Raw genomic sequence first — 25,205 nt, 5'->3', positions numbered from 1 at the left:
GGGTTATTTTTGACCACAAAGGAAGCCGTAAAATCATTAGAATCTGAATCATTTTGGTAAAAGCGTTGAGCAACAAACATGCCTGTCAGTTGAAACTAGTCTTTGTGTAAACCTTTCGATTTTGTCGGTGATTTTTAAGTCGAATGAATGTACCATACACTCGAAGACGGTCCAACAAATTATTGCAGTCCTCCATCGTAAAAGAACAATCCCTGGATCACCTTATTTTGCAGAAAGCTTTATTGGTGTATGGCGCAACACAATGGTGCTGCTGGTTGACCTGAGGGTCAGAATAGGTGGAGACTGCTTCGTCAGAATGTGCTGCATCTCTCATCTCCGGCGGACGAGACTCCTCGCAGCAAGGGTGTTGCTCTCAGTGGTGGGAGCTCTCGTATCCATCCGGAAGAGCATTGCTGTGAGCGTTGTGGAAGAGAGAGTGGTTCCCATCCCCCCAAGGAAACTTCTGGAAAGGCAGAGGCGGAGCGATGGAAAACGGAACAGAACACGACTGTCTCCTACGCCTCAGATCGGGAAAGAAGCGGCATCGGGTGCTCACCTTGGTGCGCAGTCGCAGGTGCGAGTACGGCACGAATGCGGGTTGCTCGTGGGAGTGGGCCTGCATCTTCATGTAGGCGTTGACTATGCAAACGGCAACGCCGGGTAAGGCCAGCACAAATGTCAGGATCTTCCAGGTCTTTGCTGTACAGAGCAGAAACCCGGAAAATCCAACACGAGAAAAATCTCCATAGACTTCTCTTAAAAGCGTCAGGAGGTCATTTAGTAAATGTATTGATTAAGTCATTACAGCACTATAAATAATGATGGAGACGTAAAAGCACTTCAGTGAGTTTCAGGAAAGTTCTCAAATCAACTCATATTCTTCATACAAGATGATTGAATTATTTTTTGTTGCATTATACAAAAAAGGACTTTGCATTTTTTTTTTCTTATTTGAAGGGAAAGGGTTTTCAAACTGAATGCGACTTGTGTCCAGATACACACTTACAATGTATGTGCTTTCAATATTGTAGACATAGCCGACTGCATGGCAATATTTTTAATATAATATTTAATATTGTACCTCTGCTGTAAAGCTTTGGAAGTGGAGGTCTTTAAAAAATCCTATTGTCTCGTGGTGAACTGAAAGGCCGATCCACTCCTTTCAGATGTTGCTCAGCTTGGTTGAACAGCGTTCGATTTAATTGAGTGATTATTTTGTTGCGAGCGAGGTGATCTACCACATATAGGAAAATATCAAATCCTATTTTTTCAACTTGTTTGAGAAGAAAACAAATTTCAAACCGTGTACGTGGTTAACCTGTTAAGAGGGATAGTATTTTGCAGTGTGCTCAGCCAGGATAGCAGCAGGCTGCTCTGTGGTGGCTTCCTCAGCAGCTCAACAAGCTGGTGAGGAAGGCCAGCTCTGTTGTTGGGCTAGTGCTGGACAGTCTGGAGGCCACAGTGGATAGGAGGGTGAGGGACATCCTGGACACTCATCACACAAGTACATTTGTTGTTTATTTTATTTTTTTTACTATTTGTCTTTTTGTATTCTGTTTAGCTTTGTTTTTGGCAATATTTTGCCTATTAACTCTATTATTCTGTCTTACTTCCTGCTGCCGAAACCCCCCCCCCCCCTTACAGATTAGATTACAAAAGTGTTATCTATCTATCTATCTATCTATCTATCTATCATAAAAAGCAGTGAAGAAGAGCTGACCTCCTCCTTCGTGGCTCGAATGTGAAGCAGCGGCAAGCACCCTGCGGGCGGCCGCAGCGCCGGGCGAGAGAGACATCTGCAACGGAGAGGGACAAACGACCGTGAGCTCAGACGCCTGTGCATGTGAAAAACTAGATTGACTCAAGTACATACCTATACTTTATTTACATGCCAAGACAAACACTCACAGCACGTCTCATGAGAACATTGTAACTTGGTAGACATGTTACTATACAGTTTATACAGTATATATATATATATATATATATATATGTATATATATATATATATATATATATATATATACTGTATAAACTGTATAGTAACATACAGTTTATATATATATATACAGTGTATATATATGCTTGTATAAAAGCAGAAGCGTCCGCTGAATGGATACATGTAAATATATATATGTGTTTATATTACTATACAAGTTGAATATAATAATTTTCTAAACAATATTCCTTTACTTTTCAAAATAACAAACAAAAGAAACACCTAAAAAACTAGACTTCTAGAGTTCACCTCTAGAGGTGAGCTCAGGCCTGCTTGTAATGTTTTATATCCAGCATATTAAAATAGTCCTTTCCTATGCAGATGTATAAAAATCAGTCAAAAACCTGAGTCTTCTGTATCCAACACTCTCCAACAGGCTTTGATCTCCTTTTTTATTTGTCTCTATCAAAAACCCTGCTCTGAATAACTTTCTCTTTCTCCACCTTCCGGCTGTTTGTCCTTCGGACCGTCCTGAGCTGAACTTACAGGAGGCTCCTCCCCGCTTTTATCTGTCCCAGTGCCAAAAAACATGTAGTTTATATTTGGGCTAGTGCAAAGGCCAAGGGTACGTCAGAGAGGGAGATTGTTGGGTTGGGGGGTTGGAACTTGAAGACCTGCTGAATGGTTTATAGGTTGAAACTAAAGTAATTGAAATCATGTTTTTTTTTTTTTTGCTGATTATTTATTACTTATTATTACTTATTTATATGCCCTGCGGCTGGAGAATCATCTCTGTGTATGGGTGACATGTGCCATCAAAGGCTAAGAATAGGTCTTAATTTCACTACACCATCTGAATTATGATGGTTAGAACCTTGATATCTGGTTGAAAGTTTGGCAATCACTGAATTTCGCCGGTGCTGTGATAGGTTGGAATATACACCGATCAGCCACAACACTAAAACCACAGACAGGTGAAGTGAATAACATTGATCATCTCGTTCCAATGGCACCTGTCAAGGGGTGGGATATATTATGCAGCAAGTGAACAGTCAGTTCTTGAAGTTGTTGTGTTGGAAGCAGGAAAAATGGGCAAGCGTAAGGATCTGAGTGACTTTGACAAGGACCAAATTGTGATGGCTAGACGACTGAGTCAGAGCATCTCCAAAACGGCAGGTGTTGTGGGGTGTTCCCGGTATGCAGTGGTTAGTACCTACTAAAAGTGGTCCAAGGAAGGACAACAGGTGAACCAGCGACAGGATCATAGACGCCCGAGGCTCATTGATGCGCGTGGGAAGTTAGCCCGTCTGGTCCGATCCCACAGACTGTAGCACAAATTGCTGAAAAAGTTAATGCTGCAATGATAGAAAGGTGTCAGAACACACATTGCATCACAGCTTGCTGTGTATCGGGCTGTGTAGCCGCAGACCAGTCAGAGTGCCCATGCTGACCCCTGTCCACTACCTACAATGGGCAGGTGAGCGTCAGAACTGGACCATGGAGCAATGGAGGAGGCAGCCTGGTCTGATGAATCACATTTTCTTCTACATCATGTGGATGGCCGGGTTAGGGTCTGATCTGATCGAACATCTGTGGGATGTGGTGGTACAACAAGCCCGATCCATGGGGGCCCCAACTCACAACTTACAGGACTTAAAGGATCTGCTGCTAATGTCTTGGTGCCCCTAAAATGCCCTTAAAATGCTGGATGGAGATGAATTTATTGGAAGTTCAGACTGTGATCATGCCTGGCCTACACTGAACACTTTGGTGCTCACCTCTGTGTTCCTGTTCTTTGTGTCACAGATCAAAAAAAAAACCCAATGTCATTGAATTAAGGTCATCTCCGTTTTGTTTTTCACCTGTGGAATCAAATTCACGGTTTTACCCTTCGACAAGAGTAGGTAGTGATTTGATTGTATTTAGACTAAAAAATAATGTTCTCTTTTAGTTGTATTGTTTGTGAGGAGCCAGGCTGTTAAATCTAAGTTCTTGACCAGTTAAAGTACAAACTTGAGTCAAGAAATTTAGCAGGTGCAACTCTTTAAATGACTGACATACGTGTTAACCTACAATAATTTTTTTCTGACTGGGCCATATGACTTTAAGAACATTTAAGGACTTGTGGTGGACTTGGCCCAGCCGCTCAATGGTTGGGTGATCTGTCCACTAGGTGGGGTGGTAGCTAAACCTTTCATTTGTCCAACATGGAATACTTCAGTGTTGTAGTACCACTACTGGCTTGTTATACTAAAGAAAAAAGTCAATTCTGGGCCCATGCATTGAGTCTAAGAACTTGAAAAGAAATTAAAATCCGACGATATCCAAGATGGGGAAGTTGGGACGCTACCCGTGGAAGTTGGTTTCTCAGGACACTGCAATATTTAGAGAAAAGTGGAATATATTCAGTTTTAATGGGTGAACTTCCAATATTACTTAAATCCAAAGATAAATGACCCATGGTCATAATCAGACACCGCTGGATCAACTTGCAACATGCTTTAACCAATAAGAAACATCCGATTGGAATTAATAAGTCCAAAAGTCCAAAACCTTAGAATTGACTTCCATACATACAGGTGCTGAACAAAGTAACGTAAAAAAAAAAGATCACATGGGAAAGTAGTTAAACTTTCAGGTATCTTTATCACAGTCACAGGAAAATGCAGCTGCAATAGTAACATTAGGTTTATTTTATCAGCAGTATGTGTCAGCTATAAGAGGTCTGGCAATAAGTACCTTACCATGTGAGATTTTAAAGCATGAGAGCCAACGAACAGAGTTCCACAGAGGGATAATAGTCAGCTCCCAAATTGAAGACGCATTGTTCACAAAAGCTGCAGAATTATTTAATGTGTCAATGAGAAGGGCGGCGTGAATTCTGACAGTGTATGCAAACTCCCGACATACGGCATCATCAAAGAGGCTGAGCGGGCTCAAGAAACCTAAAGCTCGATGACGGGAATAGACGGACACTTTACAGAATAGAGAATGAATACCACAAAAAGTACGGCCAAGAAAATTACCACAGAATTTAACCAGGGCCTTCGTGACCTAAACTTGACAAAAACTACAGGTTGTGAGCTTCAAAGAGCTGGAATTTATGGCAGGGCTGCCGTTCAGAAGACGATTGTATCCAAAGCCAATGCATAAAAAGAGCTCAATGCGGTAGGATCCAGGTTCAGGAGCACAACGTCTGGACCCCTTAGCGATGGAAGAGAAGGAATGCGGTTTCATCCTATTTCCTACATAAGGACCGGTTTAAGTGTAGCGAAAACCAAAGGACGCCCTCAGTCAACAATGTCTGTTGCCAGCTGTTAAACATGGTGGGGCACCGGTAAAGGTTTGGTCATACATACAGCATATACAAAAAGTGCTAAAAACATTATTCCCCCTTGATGTTCTGGAATCACAACGCCCCCAAAAATGCTGCTAAGCCGCTTCAAGAGTGGTTTCATGAATGCCAGGATGCAGTCCACCGCCTATCTCGGCCTTATCACCCCACCTCAACATCATCACCAACAGCATGCTTTATGGGAAGTTCTGGAGCAAAGAGTGTGAAATGGATTTTTCCTCCTCCTTCATCCCTCACAAACTGGATGGTTTTCTTTTTGAGGAGCGGCGCAATATCCCCCCTGCAGGCAGTTTAGGAGCTGTAGCTATTCTAAAGGCAAACGCTGACTCTCCTCCTTATTAGTTCCTCGATGTTAACATGTTGCTCCATATTTCTGTTATTTTGCACATAGATACTGTAGTACCCATGGTCCATAGAAAACAGAAATGTCATCTGGGAAATGCCTTGCACCTGCATGATTCCGTCACAATAATTTTTGACGCTGACACTTACACTAATGCCTTATTGTCTCCGTCTGAGCGGCATCCAGCCCCAGAGCAAACAGTGGTCAGAGCCAGGAGTGAAGTCACTCGGGTCGGGTTTTTTTTTTTATCCCTGCAGGCAGCCAGTCTCAACGTCTGGGAATCTCTGTTAACATTGGCAAAGGCCTTGCGCCGCTGCCGTTGGTGCTGGAGCACGCCGCCTAGGCTCGGTAACGTTCCACAGACATGGAGACACGGATTGGCAAAGGGACCCACGACAGCATCCATACCTCAAAACGGTGTCTCACGCGTTCCTGCGCACGTGGCGTTTTCTCTTACGGAGGGGTCTCTCCTCAGCGCTGAACGTACCGCTTGTTTTGCCCGGCAGTACGATGGCTATCCGTCCTGCTGACTTGAACACATTCATTAGAACAGATTTACCTCCTGAATAACATGATGGATATAAGTTCCATCCCTCTGGGGTTGCATGCGCAATGGCCTTAGAAACACCCAGACTCAACATCAAAAAGTAAACACACACAGGTGTCACGATGTGGCGAGTAGGAAGATAGTAAATGGGGCACCTATGGAATATCTAATGTCTACCGCTGTCAGGGGCGTAAGGTGGGAGGGGGGCTGAAGGGGATTGTGGGAGCCAAAAGGGCTCTCGGAGGACGAAAGGCAACAGGGTTTTAACTTCTCTACGCTAACTTGTGGACATTTTATTGGTTTACATTGGGATGATAAGTAGCACGAAGACGAGCAAATAGGAAAAGCCATGATGTTTAGAAGAAGTGTTGACAGAACAATAGTCCGTGAATTATTCCCAACGTTTTGTTTTTTTCGTTTGTCTTTTATTGATTCAAGACTTGCACGAGCGAGAAAGTGCGCCCTCCTCTAGGCAGAAAGTTGTGTCTTAACAAGCGAAGCCCCAGACAACTTAACATGGCCAATGTCAAAGGAGAGCATACTTAGTTGGCGAGCGGGTGCTCCATAACATTTATACTCTGACGGAGTAAAACAATGTGTTGATGTAAAAAGCCCAAACTGCTAAAAATACATACCTTCCACTGTGTAATGTGTTTTATAGGTCTGGGTCGAACAGGGACACCGCCTGGCTTTGGTTGGGGGGGAAATCCAACTTCAGACATTGGAGAAACAAAATTAAAAGCCTCAGAATCTGCCATGAATGTTGTCCTAGTCTGACTCAAGGCAACTGGATTACTTAAGGCAACAATAGGTTGCTCTTTTTATTCTGTGTTTATTCCATGTAAAGACTATTTAAGGCAACCCGTCAATGGGAGTGTACTTTTGACACTGTGTGCCTCGTCGATTAGTAGAAGTGTCACCCATGTGGAGTGTTTCACCGTATTTAAATCAGAGCCCGTGGTAAATGCTGTGCGCTGCCACCGCAGAGCGCTTGATTAATAGAGGTCTTTGGGTGTCAGTTCATCCAAATTAATCGTTGCCATATGGCAGCAAATTGCCGCCATCAGTAATATGTCACAAACCGGCAATGTCAATGAGCTTTGGGCGTCCTGGCAGGACAAGAAGCTGTAGAGAGCAGAAAAAGACTCTCACGAGTCCATTCTCTCTCCTGCTCGGTTTAACACAGGGATGTTGATAAGGTGCCTGGTGCATCCGTTTTATCGGACTTTCGACACACTCGTTTCGTCCGGCACTCCGTCCCTTTGCCACCCCTTCTCTCACTGAAGCCGCAGCCCGTCTTCGACTCCCTCGGAACGGTGGTGTGGGGTGATCGTGAAACCCCCCGTTTTCAGAAACCCGTGTCAGAAATCTCCCCTTTCCTTGAAAACAGAAAACGTCCTGCCTGGGGCCAAAGGGGTGATGTATTGGCGTGTAGATTTCACATCGGGCCTGGACTATTCACCAGCCCTGCTCCAGACCCGACTGCAGACCAAAAACACCTGCGCTCAGACAGACAAGACGTCTTTGGACGCGGCATCACATCTGCTCCCATTCGCTCTCTTTCTGTACTTCTTTGTGCTCCTCCTCGTATTTGGATACGCCAGGCAGACCTGAACACTAATATTGAGCAACCGCCCCCCCCCAGAGGAAGGCCTATAACCCCTCATCAGGTGGAAAAACAGCACGGCTCTAGAAGAGCATAAACACTCCAACTTTAGTGCGTCCGCTGTCTGTCGGTGCCAATGAAGAAAGCTCAGCGATAAACAGCGATATCAACAAAACCCTTTTCGCATTTTGTGTCCTGGCGCTCCCCCGTATGGCGCCATCTTTGTCTGCCGGGTGCACAGTGTTTCTAGTGTAACCCACCGCACCGAAGATATCCGTCCAAAACGTCTCCTCACACGTACTCCCTGTCTCTGTGTAACCCGGCCAACTATTCCCTTCTGCCCCTTTACGTCTCGGGACGCAGCGCCCTTCAATACGCCCTCTGATAAAGCTCTGACACATTATCGTGAAAACTCCACGTGCTCCACCCAAGGGTTTGATCCGATGTGTGGTGCGAGGGGCCTTCAAACCGAGCGTCCTCAGAAATAAATGTTTGGAGAGGCGAGATTCGGGTGAAGGATTGGAATTCCACCAATCGTGACTCAGACGTGGGTTGTGTTATTGTCTTGCTCGCCGTACCGCCGTGGTAGACTACGCGGTGGTCTTCCTGCATATGGGCCTGCTGTGTCCTATGGTCAGTAGGACAACGGTTTATTAGATTCGATAAAAATAGTTTTTGGGGTTTGTTTTGGAAACGGCTGATGTAGATGGTGCTCAGATCCGATATTTACATTGAGTGTTGATGGTTTGCAGCGTTGAAGGGATTGTTCAGTTTTTTAGGGAAATTTGCCTTTTGGTCTATCTTACCTAGATTCAGACAAGAAGGTCAATAGCAATTTCATCCCTGTGAGTCCAGTGTAGAGATAGTGACGGACTACATGCTAAATGTCTTAGCCTCAATGCATGGCTGCGGAGGGGATCAATTAGCCTAGCTCTTGTGAAATTTCCACCTATCCCTTTAAGGTTTTTCGTAAATTGATTTGAGTACATGAAGGTGGTTTTGCATGATCTTTTTCTTCATTCATGTTGGAAAATGTGCCCCCCAACGGAATGCAGTCGAACATACCTGTCATATGGGGTCAACATCCATGTACTGTGTCGCAGGCACTGGTGCCACCGCCCAGTGCTTCGTTTTTTCGCAGACTCAACATACAAGTCTAAAAACACACAGATCCCAGTAAGAACCCAATCCCTTCCCCTCCGTGAGAAACCACGGGAACCCCTTAAAAGTGAGTGTTTTTAACACGGGCGGAGGGGCTGTTTCATTCTCTTTGCACACGTTTCCACATTACACATTTATCCGGGTGTGTTTTCTTCAGTGTTATACGGCGCCTGGCAGAAGAACCCCCCGTTCTCCGAACTGATGTCGTATTTACCCTTCAAACTGCAGCGCTTTCTTTTCCCCTGTCCAGGATGTTGATGTGAATTGACGTTGTTTGTTCCCTTTGCTTGTCCTCTACTTGTCAAAATGAGGCGTATATGCAATGCCAAACCAAATTAATTAGACATACTTATTAAAAGAGGACATATTTTTTGTATGTATGCGAGACCCAACATTCCGTCTGTGTGTCATGTTGGGTCTCGCATACGGTGAGAGTCTTGCATTCATAATGTGAGGGGGGAAAAATTATATATATATATATATATATATATATATATATATATATATATATATATATATATATATATATATATATATATATATATATATATAATAATTAATAATAATACATATTTTAATAATACATATAATAATATAGGAAACTGCAGGGAGAATACATTTTGTAAATAATGCCAAATAAATAAATTATATAAAATAATATAAAAATGTAATAATTACATATAAAATTCAATATAAGATCATATATAAAAACTATATATAAATATGCATTTTATATGAAAACTACAAATAAAATTGTTAAAGTAAAAAATATAAGTAAAAATAAAAGTCTCAATTTCAAAAGTTTACTTTTTTCTTTTAATTGAAGAAAGGAGGGTGTTTGAATGTCGTTTAAGGATTTGAAGTCTTGAGACTTGTTTGTTTCTGGAAAATCTCTCCCAGATGTGTATTTAAAATGCAACCTTCAAAGAATGACAATTTTGGCCATGCTGTAGTGTCTTGGTGACCAGTCCAGTCGTTCAGTTATCCCTTCTGTTGGATGACTAGATGACGAAAACCAAGAGCCCACCAGGTCTCACCTGCCGTCTTTTAGCCAAATCCCCCAGCACGTGGAGGTGATGGAGGCAGGAGGTGGAATTGAGGGATGCCCAATCGCGAGTCAGAGGGCTGAGCTGCCCAGTGGGAGTGTGTGAGAGCAAAGGACATGTATATATATATATATAAGATATCCTCCTCAAACAGCAGGGTTGTCCAGTTCGCAGTCCCGCTGTCCAGCCAGAAGCCCTCTCTCCGTCCGTCTGTCCGTCCTGCCCTCACCTCGTCTCCTCCACAGCCGGATCCTTCCTCAGCCATGACGGCCAGAGCACTTCTCTACACCTCGCTGCTGCTGTGGATGGCACAGCACACTCTGCAAGGCGGTAAGAGATTTGGGGATCGTTGAGGAGTGACATTTAAAGTTCCATCGAACAAAGTACTATCTTTTCTTATCTCATAATATCTGAGCTTATCAAATTTCAGTTTTTTCCAAAATTTCTATGTCTTTTATTTTTCATCCCTTTTTTTCCTCCACTTGAAGAAATGTATAAAAGACTTGAGTTCATTTTCAGTCTTTTTCGTCATACTGAGTTATACTATAGGTATATTTGGTTATACTACATTCAGTATAGCCAACTGTATGTATGCATGTAAGATAAACAATAATCAATCAATAATAATAAGACAATATATACAATTTATCAACATTAACAGTGTTAATTATTTTTAATTATGAAAAATGTTCTCACTGCTGATTCTGCTTAAATGAGGATTCTATTAATATGAAACCCATTTTGTACCAGCATGTAAAAGGATTGATGTAATTTAACATAATTTATACACATATTATTTATCTTTCTGATGGGAATTTCAGTTTCTTAGTTAAAATGTAACAAAAAAAAACAAAAACTATTTTTAATAAATAATATGGCTCACTATGTTTATGTTTAAACCCCACAAAACTGCTCTGGGTAGAGCTAAAGTTTTTTTTTCATGACTTCATTAATATGTGTGTAATATACTGTATATTTTGTTGAAAATCTTAATTGTCATTACTTTAATTATAGGTGACTCTTAATGTATGAATAAAGAAAAATCTAAATCATCTTCAGTGTCAGCGGCGTGATGGATAGTCCACTTTAAAGACTCACGTTCTTCTGTTAAATATCCAATGTCCATGTCAGACAAATAAGTAAAAGGCATCGTCTCAGGACTGAGTGGGCCCTGTTGCCGGGCGGGGTCCCAGTGGGATGGAAAACGCTCCAAGAGCAGAAATGTGGCCGAGCGTGGTTTGTATAATGTGATTTCTGAGGGTCGAAGCAGCGGACGAGAAGGTAACAGACGTGGGTAAAATGTGACGACACGTCGCGAGAAGAGGCTTCGCAGCCTCCACAGCTCGTCCATTTTGTTTCATCAATGAACGTCTGTTCTTCGTCCCAAGCTGTAGCGGGACGAAGTGTCCCTTAAACACCGGGTTCATTTGATTATATCATTCATTTGATATCATATTTCGTAATAACACACATAATTACTCCTTGTTTCCCCTAAAGCCTTCCCTTCGCTGATATCAACATGTTCCAAGGGGAATTGAGCCGATACTAGGTCACGATGGCGACACTGTCTTAATTCTCAATCACATGATTGTTTACATTTTTAATGAATGATGATTAATTATATTTTTCCTTCAATCATTCAGGAGTTAGACCTCAAACTTCTGCCTTAAGGAGAATACTGCCGGTCACTGGTAAGAACAAACTCATATTTTAAATCTCATTTTACCCCAAGCATGGGCCCTGATGTCTGTGTATACAGTATTATTTAATTTAATTTAATTTAATTTAATTTAATTTAATTTAATTTTTATTTTATTTTATTTTTTATCTCATTTCATTTTATTTTACTTTTATTTTTTCCCCATTCTTCCCTGTCAGGTGCCAGCTATGGAATGGGTGGAGCGAAGCCTGCAAGTCAGTCGTCATCACTTTCTATTTTATTTATATTTATTATTTATTTATATTTGCAATTAGTGTTATGCTCAGAAAGGAGTTTTTATTCGGTTTTGAGTTGGCATTTAGCCATATGGCTTGCCTCGACAAATCACCGATCCCATTTATTTATTGGGTTTTAGTAAGCTCCATGTAGGGTTTTTTTTGCTCTGCAGCATTTATTTCTCCAAAAGGGCATTAAGGACATTTTATTTTACAAAAACATGTGTGTTTCGGTATTTACCAAAGTACTATTACCTCAGAATTATTTATTTATTTTTTCTAGCCATAGAATGTTTTCTTTCTCTGTGAGACAACCAATAGAAACAAATCGAACAGGAACGTTTTCGTGAGGGGACCCATCTTTTATATAAAAATAAAAGAAAAACATTTGAAACCGCCACTAACACACTCCATCCTTGTGTGGAAAATCAAATTTAATCTCATTAATTTTTTGGCGCCAAGGAAAGACTTGGCCATATCTCTTTTCACATACACACATAAATACTATACTTGGATACAGCACTTCTCAACTTTGTCATCCGTTCTCGGTAGACACAAACTCACCGCTTTAGACAAAATCTCTTCTAAAATGTATTTTGTTGTCTCTCATCAGGTTTTGGGGCCCTGGGTGCTCTGGGGGCCCGCGGCTACGGAAGCAAGCTTGGGAAAAATACAGGTAAGTTCATCACAACCAGAGAGGTGTTTTTTAAATATTTTTTACGAGTGGATGAAACATCTGTATTTCAGGCTGAAACATCTGGATTGTTTATTTTTTATGATTATTATTTTTTTTTTTTTTTATCTCAGGTGGACGTTTCGCTCCGTCTGCTCACCTCGGCGGAGGTAAAATTCGTATTGGGAGTGGAAATATTTTCGTGGTAGCTGTTGAATCCCATAACTGTCTGTAAGCTCTATTTTCTTTCATCTTTTTTCCTTGTAAAGTGGGCTACAGAGGCCCGGGAGCCGGCAGGGGCGCCCTGAAGCAAGGCATCGGATACGGAAACCCGGGAGGCTACGGTGGCGTTTATTTTAAATTGCTCAACCCAGCTCCTTCCATCAGGCTTAATACTCTCATTCACACCGACGTGGAATTGTGACTCCCAAGGTGAAAAAAAACAAAACGTTATGTGGTCTGTTGCCAAATTGCAGGGGCCAGCCTTGGCACCGGAATGGGAATGCCGATGGGAGCAGGATTTGACAACGGCCTGGGATTAGGCCACCACCAGGGAGGGAAGCGAGATGGAGGTATTTGTCCATTTGTCTTGAGGTAGACATGTGGGGAAACCGGGAGGGGGGTGGAGGTTACAGAGATGCTTAACTTCCGCCCCCTGGTGCTGGGGGTTATTCATTCCAACATGAAAAAAATGTCCCTAACCGGAAACCAAACGTGTTGTGTGCCTTTTCAGTCTACGGCGGTGGCTACGCCTCTCAGCCAGGTGAGTGATCGCGCCGTCTGCTCCGTCACTGGCGTTCGTATCGTTTGCGACGCCACAAAAAAAACAAAAACATCCCCTCCTCTTTAAGCCTCCTGTTTATTTGTTGGATTGCTCTGAACCCCGATCCACTTTGTCACTGTCTCGTTCAACATGATATACGGAGCCGACCGCTTCTCAACCAAATCAATTACGGTGTGACCTTGACAGAGGGGAGGAAATAAAAAGGAGGAAAAAAAAAAAGACGGCAAATCATTGTGCTCGTCATTGTGATATAGATGTCACTCGTCTGATTAAAAGAGTTTCCCCGTGTCCTCTGACCTTGCCTCCTGTGTTGTTGCTAGGATACGGGGCCGTGGCTGGGGTTGGCTACCCGGGAGCCCGACCTGGTGAGTAGAACCACTCATAGCTTTCACTGAGGATCCGCCCTCCCCCCACTTCCTCCCTCCGTTCAGCCGTTTATATATTTTTTACCCCAAAACCCCCTTTTCACATGCACTTCTCAGATCCTCCACAGTGTATTTCAGAAGCTCCGCCCAACATACAGAGTGTAATTTACTGTATGTTCTGTTCTGTAGAACTGGCAACCGGACATTTTTTTAAAATTTTTTAAATCTTTTTACCTTTTCACAAATTGACTCCAGAGTGTCTTAGTGTCACTGGTCGCAGCCTGTGGTCCCAGGGCCCATTCATGATGGGATGGTTCTGTTGACCCTCACTGTGTCACAATTCAGTTGCCGGCTTTTCTCCCGGACAGGGAGCTAAGAGCCCGAAACCCAGTAAAGCCCGAAAAGTTTATCTTCCGTTCTGTGTCTCTAACCTCAAACCGGTGTCAACTTGCGGTTTGTTTGCATGTTATTGTGTCTAATACGTTCGTCAATTCCCTCCGACGTAAAAAAAATTATGTATCCATCTAAAAAGAGGAATCTGATTTAGCAATCTAGGTGTTCAGGTTGTCTTAAAAACTATTGCTCTTGTTTACGATGCAAATAAGCTTGTTCCAAGAATTTCACTTCATAAGCCCTATGTCCATCACTGGACTCAAAATTCCTGAAACAATAGAATCTACGTTGTGAACAATTGACTCAGAACGGGCAGAATTATGAACTAACTCAGGAATTTCTAATATCACACCTTACGTTAGACAATCATTTTTTATGATGGATATATTTCACATTGTGAAATATACCCTCACCCTAGAGTGAGGAGTTGTGTGTGTTGGTGTTCCGTTTAATAGTGCCTTGAAGCTGATGTGATGTGATGTGATGGGATGTGATGTGAAGTGATGGGATGTGATGTGATGTGATGTGAAGTGATGTGATGTGATGTGATGTGATGTGAAATTATGTGGATGGTGATGTGATGTGATGTGATGTGTTTGAGGATTGTTGTTTCCTCTGCATGTGTAAGTGGCATGAGTCTCCTGACCCTTTCCAGTGTCGACTAAGAACGCTGCCTTTTACCCTAAAAAGCCCCATCGAGACGTCATGATACATTACGATATTGGGTTTTTGGTCAATTAGTCTAGAGGGAAGTTCCCCTCGACAGAGTCTGGAGAGGAACTCATCTCTAGTGTAATTGCAGAAACAAACCACGTATTGCAATGCTGTGGTTTGTGTGAAGTGAAAGTGAAAATATTTCACCTGTTCCCAATCCGCTTCCACTTGTTTCGGGAGTTCTTCCTAAAACAATGGACTACTGTTAGAATAAAGTGTTTTAGTACTTACTAGTAAGTATTTCCTGTACACTTGAAACAAGTGACACTTATTCACACTATAATAATGTTTTAGGCTGGTGTGTACATGTGTCTACTGTGTACATTTTTCATGCCACACAACCGATATGAGTAGCATATACTATATGGTTATGTGGCTATATTGTGAGCTTGGCAATGGAACCATAGAGTGCTCATAGTATCAATATCCAATTTATGATATTTTGAGTGAGGAAATCTTGGTTTCTGAGATTTGGTGTCGAAGGACCCAATAAACAGGACCGTCAACCGTCTTATTCTTTTGCATTTCTTTTGATACATCCACAATATTTGAACCTTCCGCTGTTTTTTGGACAGCTGAACGTGCGTAAATCAATCATGGTATGTGTTGATAATTATAAATATGAGGCCTGGATGTATCAATCACCCTCTGACATCTGCCCTGTCTCTGTCCATGTCTCCATCACTGTGTTTGTGCATCGGCTGTGTTTTAGACACTCTGAGGCGGAGTTGTCCTGTGTCCAACGTCCTGTTCTGTGAAGCTGACAAATCTCACACATCCATGCCAATCGATGCGTTTTTGTGTGGATTATATTTCACTTATTTCACTATTTTCATGTGAATTTTGAGGTCATGCGCTCTTACATGACACAACACTCCCTTTTTGCATAGCTCCATTGTTCCGTTGTTCTCTTTGTTGTTTGTCTTCTCCTTTGTCCGTCTCAGTCTCTCAGAATATGGTGTTGGTTCTTTCAAACAGGGAACTTTTTCCACCATAAATTTGTGAACTTTGTGTGTTGCAGTATTCACCCCACATATTATTTTATTTTGGGTGAGTGCTTTGATACAACCACAAAAAACACATTAATGAACTGAAGACAATATCGAGTAGTAATATGAAATATTTTTCCCTACTGCCCAATAAAGTCTATAAGGCAATAGTACTGGTCCAACTGATCCAAATCAGATTTTTATTTCACCCAAATGTAATCTAGATTAATTTCTTTAGTGCAGAATGAGCAAACCCATCAAATGAATTCAGTGCCAATTTCAGTCACATTTGGATCTGGTCTGTGATTCGGTCCATATTAAATAGACAGCCATGTCACCATCACTCTTCATGCCACCGATGACTGCTTTAATTTGCAGAGATGTGACTACAAAAGCTGTCCAAATACTACAGCCCTGCATTTGGCATTGTCTTTGCCCAAAAATCTTTCAATCTTCCTTGTCATCTCAGCTCCCCGGCACATTCCTTGGAATTATAGCTGGATGCCCATTTTATTCACCTCAAATTTTAAAGTGTTATAGATATATCATTGCATGTTGCTCTTAGAACTGCAATTGGATAGGGCTCATTTTCAGAAATTAGCATGAACCTATTGACAAATCAGAAGCAAGCCGAAAGCCCTGTAGCCTAAATGTTGCCTAGTTGGAATAGAAATCGTGCAAATGATATCCCTTTCTGCCAGGTGGGTCTGCAGCACATTTAGGTGGGCTTGGGATGGCCAATTGGGGCCAACATGTTCAGAACCTGCAGAGAAGAGGAGTAATGACCAGACAGTCACAGGGCACTCCTGAAGGAAAAGGCCTGAAGAACCTCGGACACGCATCTCATGATATGAAGAGAGACAAAGACCTTGGTGTACATAATCATCAGCTGCAGGCAGGAAGAGATTTTTGGTCCGCTTCACCCTCTACTGTAGAACAAGTCAAAAGTCTGGACCCAGTCGTTCAGCCCTCACAGACGGGAAGGAGCCTTGGGCATGAGAGTTACCTCCATGCTGTCGTACAAGGTCGAGGATATGAAGGCCATGGACCAATGGCGTCCAAAGCAGAAGGAGCTGGACTTAGGAAACTCCAGATGGGCGTTGGTAAAGAGGGCCACAAAAACCCTCATCCTGTTGCTCCCCATGTACGGGGAACATCTGGAGTACACCACCAAGGGGCCCAGAGCATTGGGCATGCTAGTGGCATGTCAGAGAGGATGGGAATAAGAAGCACTGGACTGCCAGAAAGAAAGAAGAGTAAAACTCCAGGGAGTCAGAGGCCAGTCCACAAAGACAGCAAAAGTCTTGTCCCTCCACAGACACAGGAAAATTACAGACTGCCTTTCTCAAACAGTCATGGCGGCAGAGGCCATGGTTTCTCTTTTCCACAAGGTCAGGGAACCACAAACTACTTATCTTCCATTTCAGAGAGACAGGTGGTGAAAGACCCATCATACGTAGGTTTGGAGGCAGGTTCTCTTTCTCCTCAAACACAGAGAGCCCTGGGTCATGGACCAGTGGTACCAGTAGGAAAGGAAAGCAGAAGTATGGGAGCTTTTTCAGCAGCTGGATCAGCACCTCAAGGCCTTGTGCCTGGTGGACAGGGAGCCAGCGGTTTCTCACAAACTGGGTCCAGTATCACAGAGTCAAGAGGGTTTGGTCTCCCAGTGCTGAACGAGAAGAAGATCAAGTCCATGAACAAGGGTAAGGTAGCCCCACTGTCTATGTCATTATGGCAGTTTTCATTCCATAATGTGTGTTGTCTTTTTTAGGTCCTTGTCCATTGTGTTTCGTTCTGTTCAGTGATTCCTTATAGGATTGCTAATTGCTAATATGTGGGTTATATTCGAGAGGTATTTAAGTTGTGTATGCATGTTCCATGTTCCATTTCTATTACATACTTTCAATTGATGGTTGTATTATATATTTTGACTGCTCTAATAGACAGCAATGTCAACTTGTATTTAAAGGAACATTTGTTACCGGGTTTCCCTAAGGGAACCCTGCCATGTCATTGTGGGGACATTTAAATCACATTTGTGATCCTTTCAATTTGCCCCTTGGACATTTTGACTGTCAAATGTAAAAAGGAAAGGTGACAAAGTACTAATTGGATATTTTAATCCAAGAAGATGGGGGCACTTTATTTCCTGTCCCATTTCAAAGGTTGCAACTTTACTTTTTTCAAACGTTTCTTTAGTGGGAGTTTCACTGAGGGCTTAGCCCAGATTTTGGTGATGTACTCTCTCCTTAGCTTTGTCTTGGACTTTGTGACTTTGGGACTTTGTCCCTCCTCGCTGCATTCCTTCTGTCCTTGGTATGTTATTTTACACAAATTTTGCAGGTGTTAGATATGTGGTCAAACACACGTTATGTCTGAGGCATCCACTCATTATTGCAGATTCCCAAAAGCTGCGTGGAGTGATACATTATCGCTCTTTGATGTGAATTGGCTAGAATGAAGCAGGAACGTTTCGATTTTTTTTCTTGTGTCATCTCGTCTTGTGGTTTACATGGATGTTGTATTGGCTTGTACCCTGAGCCAGAATTGGTGTTATAAAGGATTGTCTCTCAACATCCAGGCCAGTGTTGTGAATCAGTAATCTGTGTCCCAGGGGCTCTCAACCAGTCACAGGTAACTTTGCTGACCTTCTGGACTTCTTCACATCACAGGCTACTTTGAGGGAGTAGGGAACTATCCTGGAGCGAACCTCGGCACCGCAGGCTTTGGAGCAGGTACCGTTAGACCTTGACATGTAATACGTGGCACTTGACGATCCACCGCGTCTCCTGTGGCTTTTAGAAAGGTACAACTTTGGATGAAGTAGTACTGTAACATATTTCCACAGGTTTGGGGCAGGGAGGATACCCACTGGCTGTTGGAGCCGGCAAACATGGAGGTAAGATTTGTCATTGACAACCTTCTCCTTTCATTGACAGTTGGGAAATTACATTTGTGTCTCAGCCTTTACATGTCTGTCTGTTTTCACTGTGTGGCAGATCTGCCTACAACACACCACCCGAGTGGTGTTTTCAGGGCCCTGTGGCACAGAGACACAGGCAATGGACTTGAAATCCCACCAGTTTTATTGTAGGGAGTGGGCAAGGTGGAACAAGCCCGGAGCAGATCCAAAGCATGTCATGACAAGGGCTCCTCTCCTGTGTCGATTACTCTACGAGCAACAGCCGTACAGCCACCCTGATCCTGGGCCCAAATACCTCGACCCAAGACGAAAAATAATGAAAAATAACGAAAAATACGAAACATAATGATTAAAATACATATCTAAACTTAGTTGTAGCAGGTCTTGGACAGGGTAGGTTTGTGGGTTGTGTAGGAAAGCCAATGAGTGACACACCCTTTCACATTTAAAAGTGTTGATATTTAACCTGCTTACAAAAAATCTGCAGTATTTCCTCCATCTGATAAAGTTCCAATGAAACTGAACTATATGTTTCAACAGGATTCACGGCTGCTACACTGCTGCTTTGACTTGCAAAGTGATGATATACTTGCCAGGTTCATGTGAACACTGTCAAATTGTTTCTGAGGTCACTGGTGGGGATCTTTAATATATTTATAAAGAATGTACACAGAATTTATATTATTTTGTTGAAATTGACGCACCATGGATAGATTATGCATGGAACAATTGTATAGCATCCAGCCTTCTTGAACCGCCATTTTTTTCCCTGTCCCGTGTCAGGGCATGGTATTAAATCATGCATTGGTTGTGGCTTTTGTTATATTTCTGATCAACTGGTTGATATGTGAAAAAGTTCTCAAGTATTACTGAGTGTAAATGCAAGGTGCTCCTTGTATTTACACCGATCAGCGACAACATTAAAGCCACTGACAAATTGATCATCCCGTTCAAATGGCATCTGTCAAGGCGTGGGATTTATTAGGCAGCAAGTGAACAGTCAGTTCTTGAAGTTGACGTGTTGGAAGCAGGAAAGCGTAAGGATCTGAGCGACTTTGACAAGGGCTAATTTGTAATGGTGACTGGGTCAGAGCATCTCCAAAACGGCAGGTCTTGTGGGGTGTTCCCGATATGCAGTGGTTGGTACCTACTAAAAGTAGTCCAAGGAGGGACAACCGGTGAACCGGTGACAGGTCATGGATGCCCATGGCTCATTGATGAGCATGGGTAGCAAAGTCTTGCCCGTCTGGTCCGATCCCACAGAAGATCTAATTTAAAAAAAAAGTTAATGCTGGCTATGATAGAAAGGTGTCAGAACACACAGTGCATTGCAGCTTGCTGCATATGGGGCTGTGTAGCTGCAGACCGGACAGACCGAGTGCCCATGCTGACCCCTGTCCACCACCCAAAGCGCCTACAATGGGAAGGTGAGCTTCAGAACTGGACCATGGAGCAATGGAAGAAGGTGGCCTGGTAGATTAATCACATCTTCTACATCATGTCGATGGCCGGGGTTAGGGTCCAAATTTATCGAACATCTGTGGGATGTGCTGGTACAACAAACTCGATCCATGGGGGGCCCACCTCACCTGTTTTGGCGGCATGAGGGGGAGCTACACAATATTAGTGGTTATTAGTGGTGATTTTAATATGGTGGCTGTCCCAGATGCAATGGCATCATGTGTTGCATGGTGCCAGCACAGGTAAAAAATAAAAATAAAAATTATATATATATATATAAATATATATATATATATATATATATATATATATATTGTGACAGTATATGGTGTTATTGATGGCTTGGGAGATGGAACCGGTCAATATGCATATAATGGTGTTTTCAATGGCCACGGTGAGGATGCAACTGGTGCACTGCCTTATACAGGCCTAATAAAAAAAATAATCACATAATAAATAATAAAAAAAAAACTGACATTTAGACCTGTCGTGTACATATGACCTCAGACGCTATGAATTTAGTTCAAATCATCATTTTTGTAGAAGATCCCTTAAATAGCACCAGAGCAGTTACACACTGTATAAACACTAAAGAAATAGATTGAAAATACTAATACCTTGAACTTTAAACATAATTTGCTCCAGTTGGGCCAGTTCTGTCCTGGACTGTCCTGGATCGTGTCAGGAATTAGCAATCTGCATCCTCATCCTCATCGCTCTTGTCCGAGAGCTTCGCTGACATGAAGAGTGAGCTTTAGTAAGAAGAAGCAGCTTTTGTCTCTCTGTAGAGGGTGCATCTGTTAGAACCAAGGCCGGGGGACATATCTCTCTTCTCCTCTTTAATCTTTCCATTTCTCCAAGGTACACACAAACAAACTGGGATGTTTGAGGCAGTAGAGTCTTCATCCTTAAAAAAATATGAGGATCTTTTTTCTTTGCTCTAAACAGGTTATGGCAATGGCTACGGTGCTGGCGCCAATGGTTATGGAGCCGGTGAGTGCTGAGTGTTTATTTTCTTTATGTCTTTTGTTTGTTTATTTTGTTTATTTATGTGGCTGTTTTATTAAGCGGCTATAATAATCTGAGAATGAAATTGTGATGTCCTGATGTTTTTCTGTCTTGGCACAGGAGCTTATGCTGGACAAGTTCCGAGGGCTTTTGGTAAGGAAGCTCAGGCTGGAAAAATATGAGGAAACAGCTTCTGTGTGTGTGTGTGTGTGTGTGTGTGTGTGTGTGTGTGTGTGTGTGTGTGTGTGTGTGTGTGTGTGTGTGTGTGTGTGTGTGTGTGTGTGTGTGTGTGTGTGTGTGTGTGTGTGAGAGAGACAAAAAAATAATAATTAAAAATTAAGAATCTTGGTCGTCTAATGGCCCCTGAGCTCCTCTCTGAGCCAATCTCTAATCATCGTCATCACGCAGTGTCATGTCTCTGCCTGTAGGGGGCGTTGGCTCCGTTCCTGTTGGTGCTGGGGGAGTCTATGGGGAAGCCCAGGCCTTGGGCTTGGGCGCTGAACCCGGCCTGGGTAAGTTAAATATCAAATGCTATCATAATGTTTTGTACAGAGGGTTAAATATGAAATGAATGGATTATTTATGCTCTATGAAATTATGAACCATTATGAACCAAATAAAATTCTCATTCTCACTCAGTCACAGAGTAAGAGAACACAAATACACAAAGTGAAAAAGGAAAAGTTGTAAAAATCAAGAGAAATCGACGAAACATTTCCCGGCCATTTTTTTAAGCGGTTCTCAACGGTGGGAATTGAAACCACCGGTGGCAAATATAATATAAGCTCAAGCTCCTCTCTTAGTCGGATCTCTGTTGACATGGTTCTCCATCTGAGTCACGCTCTGTCTGCGCTGGTTTCACGGAAAACAGGTGTTTGAGATAACCTGCCTGGTTCTGTTCCTCTCAGGAGGAGTCGTCGGTGAGCTCTCACACGGCGGCGCTCCGATGATTCCCACCGGACTGGAGGGTAAGAGCCGTGCACAAAGCTGTGTGTGTGTGTGTGTGTGTGTGTGTGTGTGTGTGTGTGTGTGTGTGTGTGGGTGTGTGGGTGGGTGGGTGGGTGCGTGTGCGCACGCGCATGTTTGTTGAATGTGTTTTCTGTGTGGATTCAAGTAAAAAACAAAAACAATCCCTTTATAATTTTGTCAATCACCCAATTTCAAACCATATATACAAACCATATATATAATTGCATATTTTAGATATAATTACACATTGTATTTATGTATAATGTCAACTGTGGTTTATTGAAGGTGAATTTGAATGGTTATTATTAATTGCCGAATAATTATATTTTTTATTGTATATTAAAAAAAATCAATTTGTTAACTTTTCGGTTTATTTTATATTGCCAATTCTTTCTATTTTTTATTCTTATTACTTTATTATTGTCGTCTGTTGTTTTGATGAGAGCTGCTGCGAAACACTGCAATTTTCCTCCGGGGATGAATAAATTATATGTCTGTCTGTCTGTCTGTCTGTCTGTCTGTCTGTCTGTCTGTCTAAAACATTGTTTATCCTCTCTCCAGGTGACGGCAGCTACCCATACGGTGGCCAGCAGCTCGGACTCGGGGCAAGTGCTGCAAAATCTGCCAACAAATATGGTGAGCATAATCACATGTGCGAGAGTGTGATAAAGTGCCGGTACATGTCGTTAACTTTGTGGAAAGTCCTCAGCATCACCTCCTTGCGGTCGCCGCCGTGGTCACCACCCCGGTGTGGGGGGATGTGTTGGCTTCAGAACTACATATTGGTCTTGCTGGTGCAACCTTGTATTTACACCTCGGTGATGTGCTGCAATGTTGTGTCCAACATGTGTGTTTCTGTCTTCGGATTTTCAACTGTTCAATCTGCAGCCATATTTGAAGTGCGTGCTTGTTGTGTTTTGTTTCAGCGGCTGGATATGGCGCTCAACCAGCAGGTGATTATTATGGATAGTTCTTTTCATCTTCCCCATGAAAAAACATGTTAGAACCCCCCCACCCCACCCCCAAACATACACACACCTTAATATTCCTTTACCTATAATATAACCTATACCTTGATATTTGTAAAAGTCGCTAAACACAAGTGTAATATGTGGCAATTCTGTCATTTTGTGTATACATTTTAACCTCTATCTAATGCTAACTTTCATTACCTGTGCACACTAAGGCTACGGTGCACAGCTCGGAGCCGGTCAAGACTCCTACGGTAATATATGCACACTTCCTCCTCCATAAATATCTCACTTATGACTTATAAAAGTGTATAAACAAACAGTAGCTCCGGCAGACAACTCTTAGAATTATTTTAAAAATGAGCTTTATTCCATTCCATATTTACCATTGAGGGTTGGCGTCTGAGCGCGGCTTCTTTTCACCCCTGTGCAAAGTTTGAACATAATTAGCTCTTAAGTATGGCAGTGAAGAGCTTGAAATTCCAGTTTGAGATCCAACTGTTTCTGGTAATCTCTTGAACTTGAACTTGCACTTGCATTTTTTTTTTTTTCATTGTCTTACACAGACACACACACACACACACACACACGCACACACACACACACACACACACACACACACACACACACACACACACACACACACACACACACACACACAAACATGAATAACTGGATTTGGAATAGTAGAATAATAGTTCAATATTTCAGCAGGAACAATGAGGGTTGGCGTCGAACACCGTTCTGTGCTTCCTTGTTCGTGTTTGTCAAGTCAAATTGGGTTTTGCTCCTTCGCAGGAGGGCAGGGTGGCAAAAACGGCAATGGTTTCCTGGGAAATGGTTACAAAGGTGAGTGCGGAGGAGGCTTTATTCTGTCTGCCTGGGCGTACGCGGTACCGTGTGTGCACTGTGTGATAACAGCAAACACCGCTGTCGACCTGTGAAAGTGCTTTACAATGAATTCCTTTCCTTTCCTTTGGCGTTATTGTTATCCCATTTGACACCGCGCCCCTCTATCTCTTCTCCACCAGGCTAACTGAAAGGACCCGGACCTTCTGGACGGGGGCGTTTCTTTCTTCTCCATAATGTGTTCACTTTAACATGTTTTACAAGATTAGGTTTTTGTTTTAATTTGTCCTTTTGTATTGTATATGTTGTTGTTTTTTTTTAATTTTTTATTCTGGTCCGATTTGTTGAAGACCCTGGACTTAAATCTTGTTGCATTCCTCTGTTCCGTTCTGTGAGTGTAGGTGCGTCACCCTTTTGTCTCTTGTAATAAACTTCATGAAGCGTCGATCGACGGCCAGAACCTGCCAGTGCATTCATGTTCATTTTAGGAAACGGATGGGACATCGGGTGCAAGGAAAGAGTTTAATACGTGTCGAATTCATTGATTAACTGTTTGAAAGAAATGAACTGTCTTTCGAATGATGCTGAATAAAGCTCACCGTGATCAAACCATCGTCTTCAACATTCATCGTGCTAAAAAAAAGAGGCTCTATCAGCAAATTGGGTTCTCGTTTTGTAAAAAAGCCGCATCCGCTCGCAGGAAGTCCCACCACTTCCTTGTCCACCGCCTTCCAGCAGCTTCGCACAAAACAAAACTGAACAACATGCCGTGCGTCATTCCAGCCGGCGTGAGCGTGTTTCGCTATGTGTACTTTTAATTCCCCTACAAAGGTTTCGAGAGAGGAGAAAAACGACTCATTGTTTCGTGTTCACGTGTTTTGAGACGGCCAATGTGGGAGCATGAGCTCAAATGTGAGGGGAAAAAAAAGTGGAGCAATTAAAACCAATCTTGCAGTGTCAAGTCTGCAATTACATACTGTACCTATCACTTACTGCTGCAAAAAAAGTAACCGTGAGGTCTTCCAACCTGTTTTGAAGCTGGTGTAAGACGAAGTTGTAACCGTAGTATCCTCAGTTTAGCTGTTTTATCTTCATTTAATATTCTAATAATTGATTTTTAAATCTGTACATGTTTTGCTTTCCCATTTAAGATCACAATGACAATATGAAAGAA

General features: G+C 42.5%; 2 protein-coding genes across 3 annotated transcripts; one reads left to right on the top strand and one right to left on the bottom strand.

Annotated features, from left to right (window-relative positions):
• Positions 1 to 222: 222 nt before the first annotated feature.
• cox6a2 (cytochrome c oxidase subunit 6A2) lies at positions 223 to 2,502 on the bottom strand. Its single transcript, XM_080010191.1, has 4 exons — positions 2,344 to 2,502; positions 1,721 to 1,796; positions 557 to 699; positions 223 to 463 (listed from the first exon to the last, which is right to left on the bottom strand). The coding sequence occupies exons 2-4, from the start codon at positions 1,794 to 1,796 to the stop codon at positions 374 to 376; spliced, it is 309 nt and encodes a 102-aa protein (XP_079866317.1). The 5' UTR covers positions 2,344 to 2,502; the 3' UTR covers positions 223 to 373.
• Positions 1,716 to 25,205, top strand: LOC307237472 (uncharacterized protein). Of its 2 annotated transcripts, XM_080010189.1 has the most exons (22): positions 1,716 to 1,821; positions 10,152 to 10,327; positions 11,641 to 11,688; positions 11,876 to 11,911; positions 12,546 to 12,608; positions 12,740 to 12,775; positions 12,875 to 12,949; positions 13,082 to 13,177; positions 13,339 to 13,368; positions 13,710 to 13,754; positions 16,552 to 17,553; positions 18,523 to 18,585; positions 18,699 to 18,749; positions 21,183 to 21,227; positions 21,363 to 21,395; positions 21,671 to 21,754; positions 22,151 to 22,210; positions 22,773 to 22,847; positions 23,138 to 23,164; positions 23,398 to 23,436; positions 23,981 to 24,031; positions 24,214 to 25,205. In XM_080010189.1, the coding sequence occupies exons 2-22, from the start codon at positions 10,261 to 10,263 to the stop codon at positions 24,216 to 24,218; spliced, it is 2,031 nt and encodes a 676-aa protein (XP_079866315.1). In that variant the 5' UTR covers positions 1,716 to 1,821; positions 10,152 to 10,260; the 3' UTR covers positions 24,219 to 25,205. The 2 variants fall into 2 exon arrangements, with proteins under 2 accessions (XP_079866315.1, XP_079866316.1); XM_080010190.1 differs by lacking the exon at positions 16,552 to 17,553.

Source organism: Zeus faber (assembly GCF_960531495.2).
Source record: "Zeus faber genome assembly, chromosome: 11".
NCBI classification, from domain to species: domain Eukaryota; kingdom Metazoa; phylum Chordata; class Actinopteri; order Zeiformes; family Zeidae; genus Zeus; species Zeus faber.
This window is presented reverse-complemented; position numbering and strand designations above follow the sequence as displayed.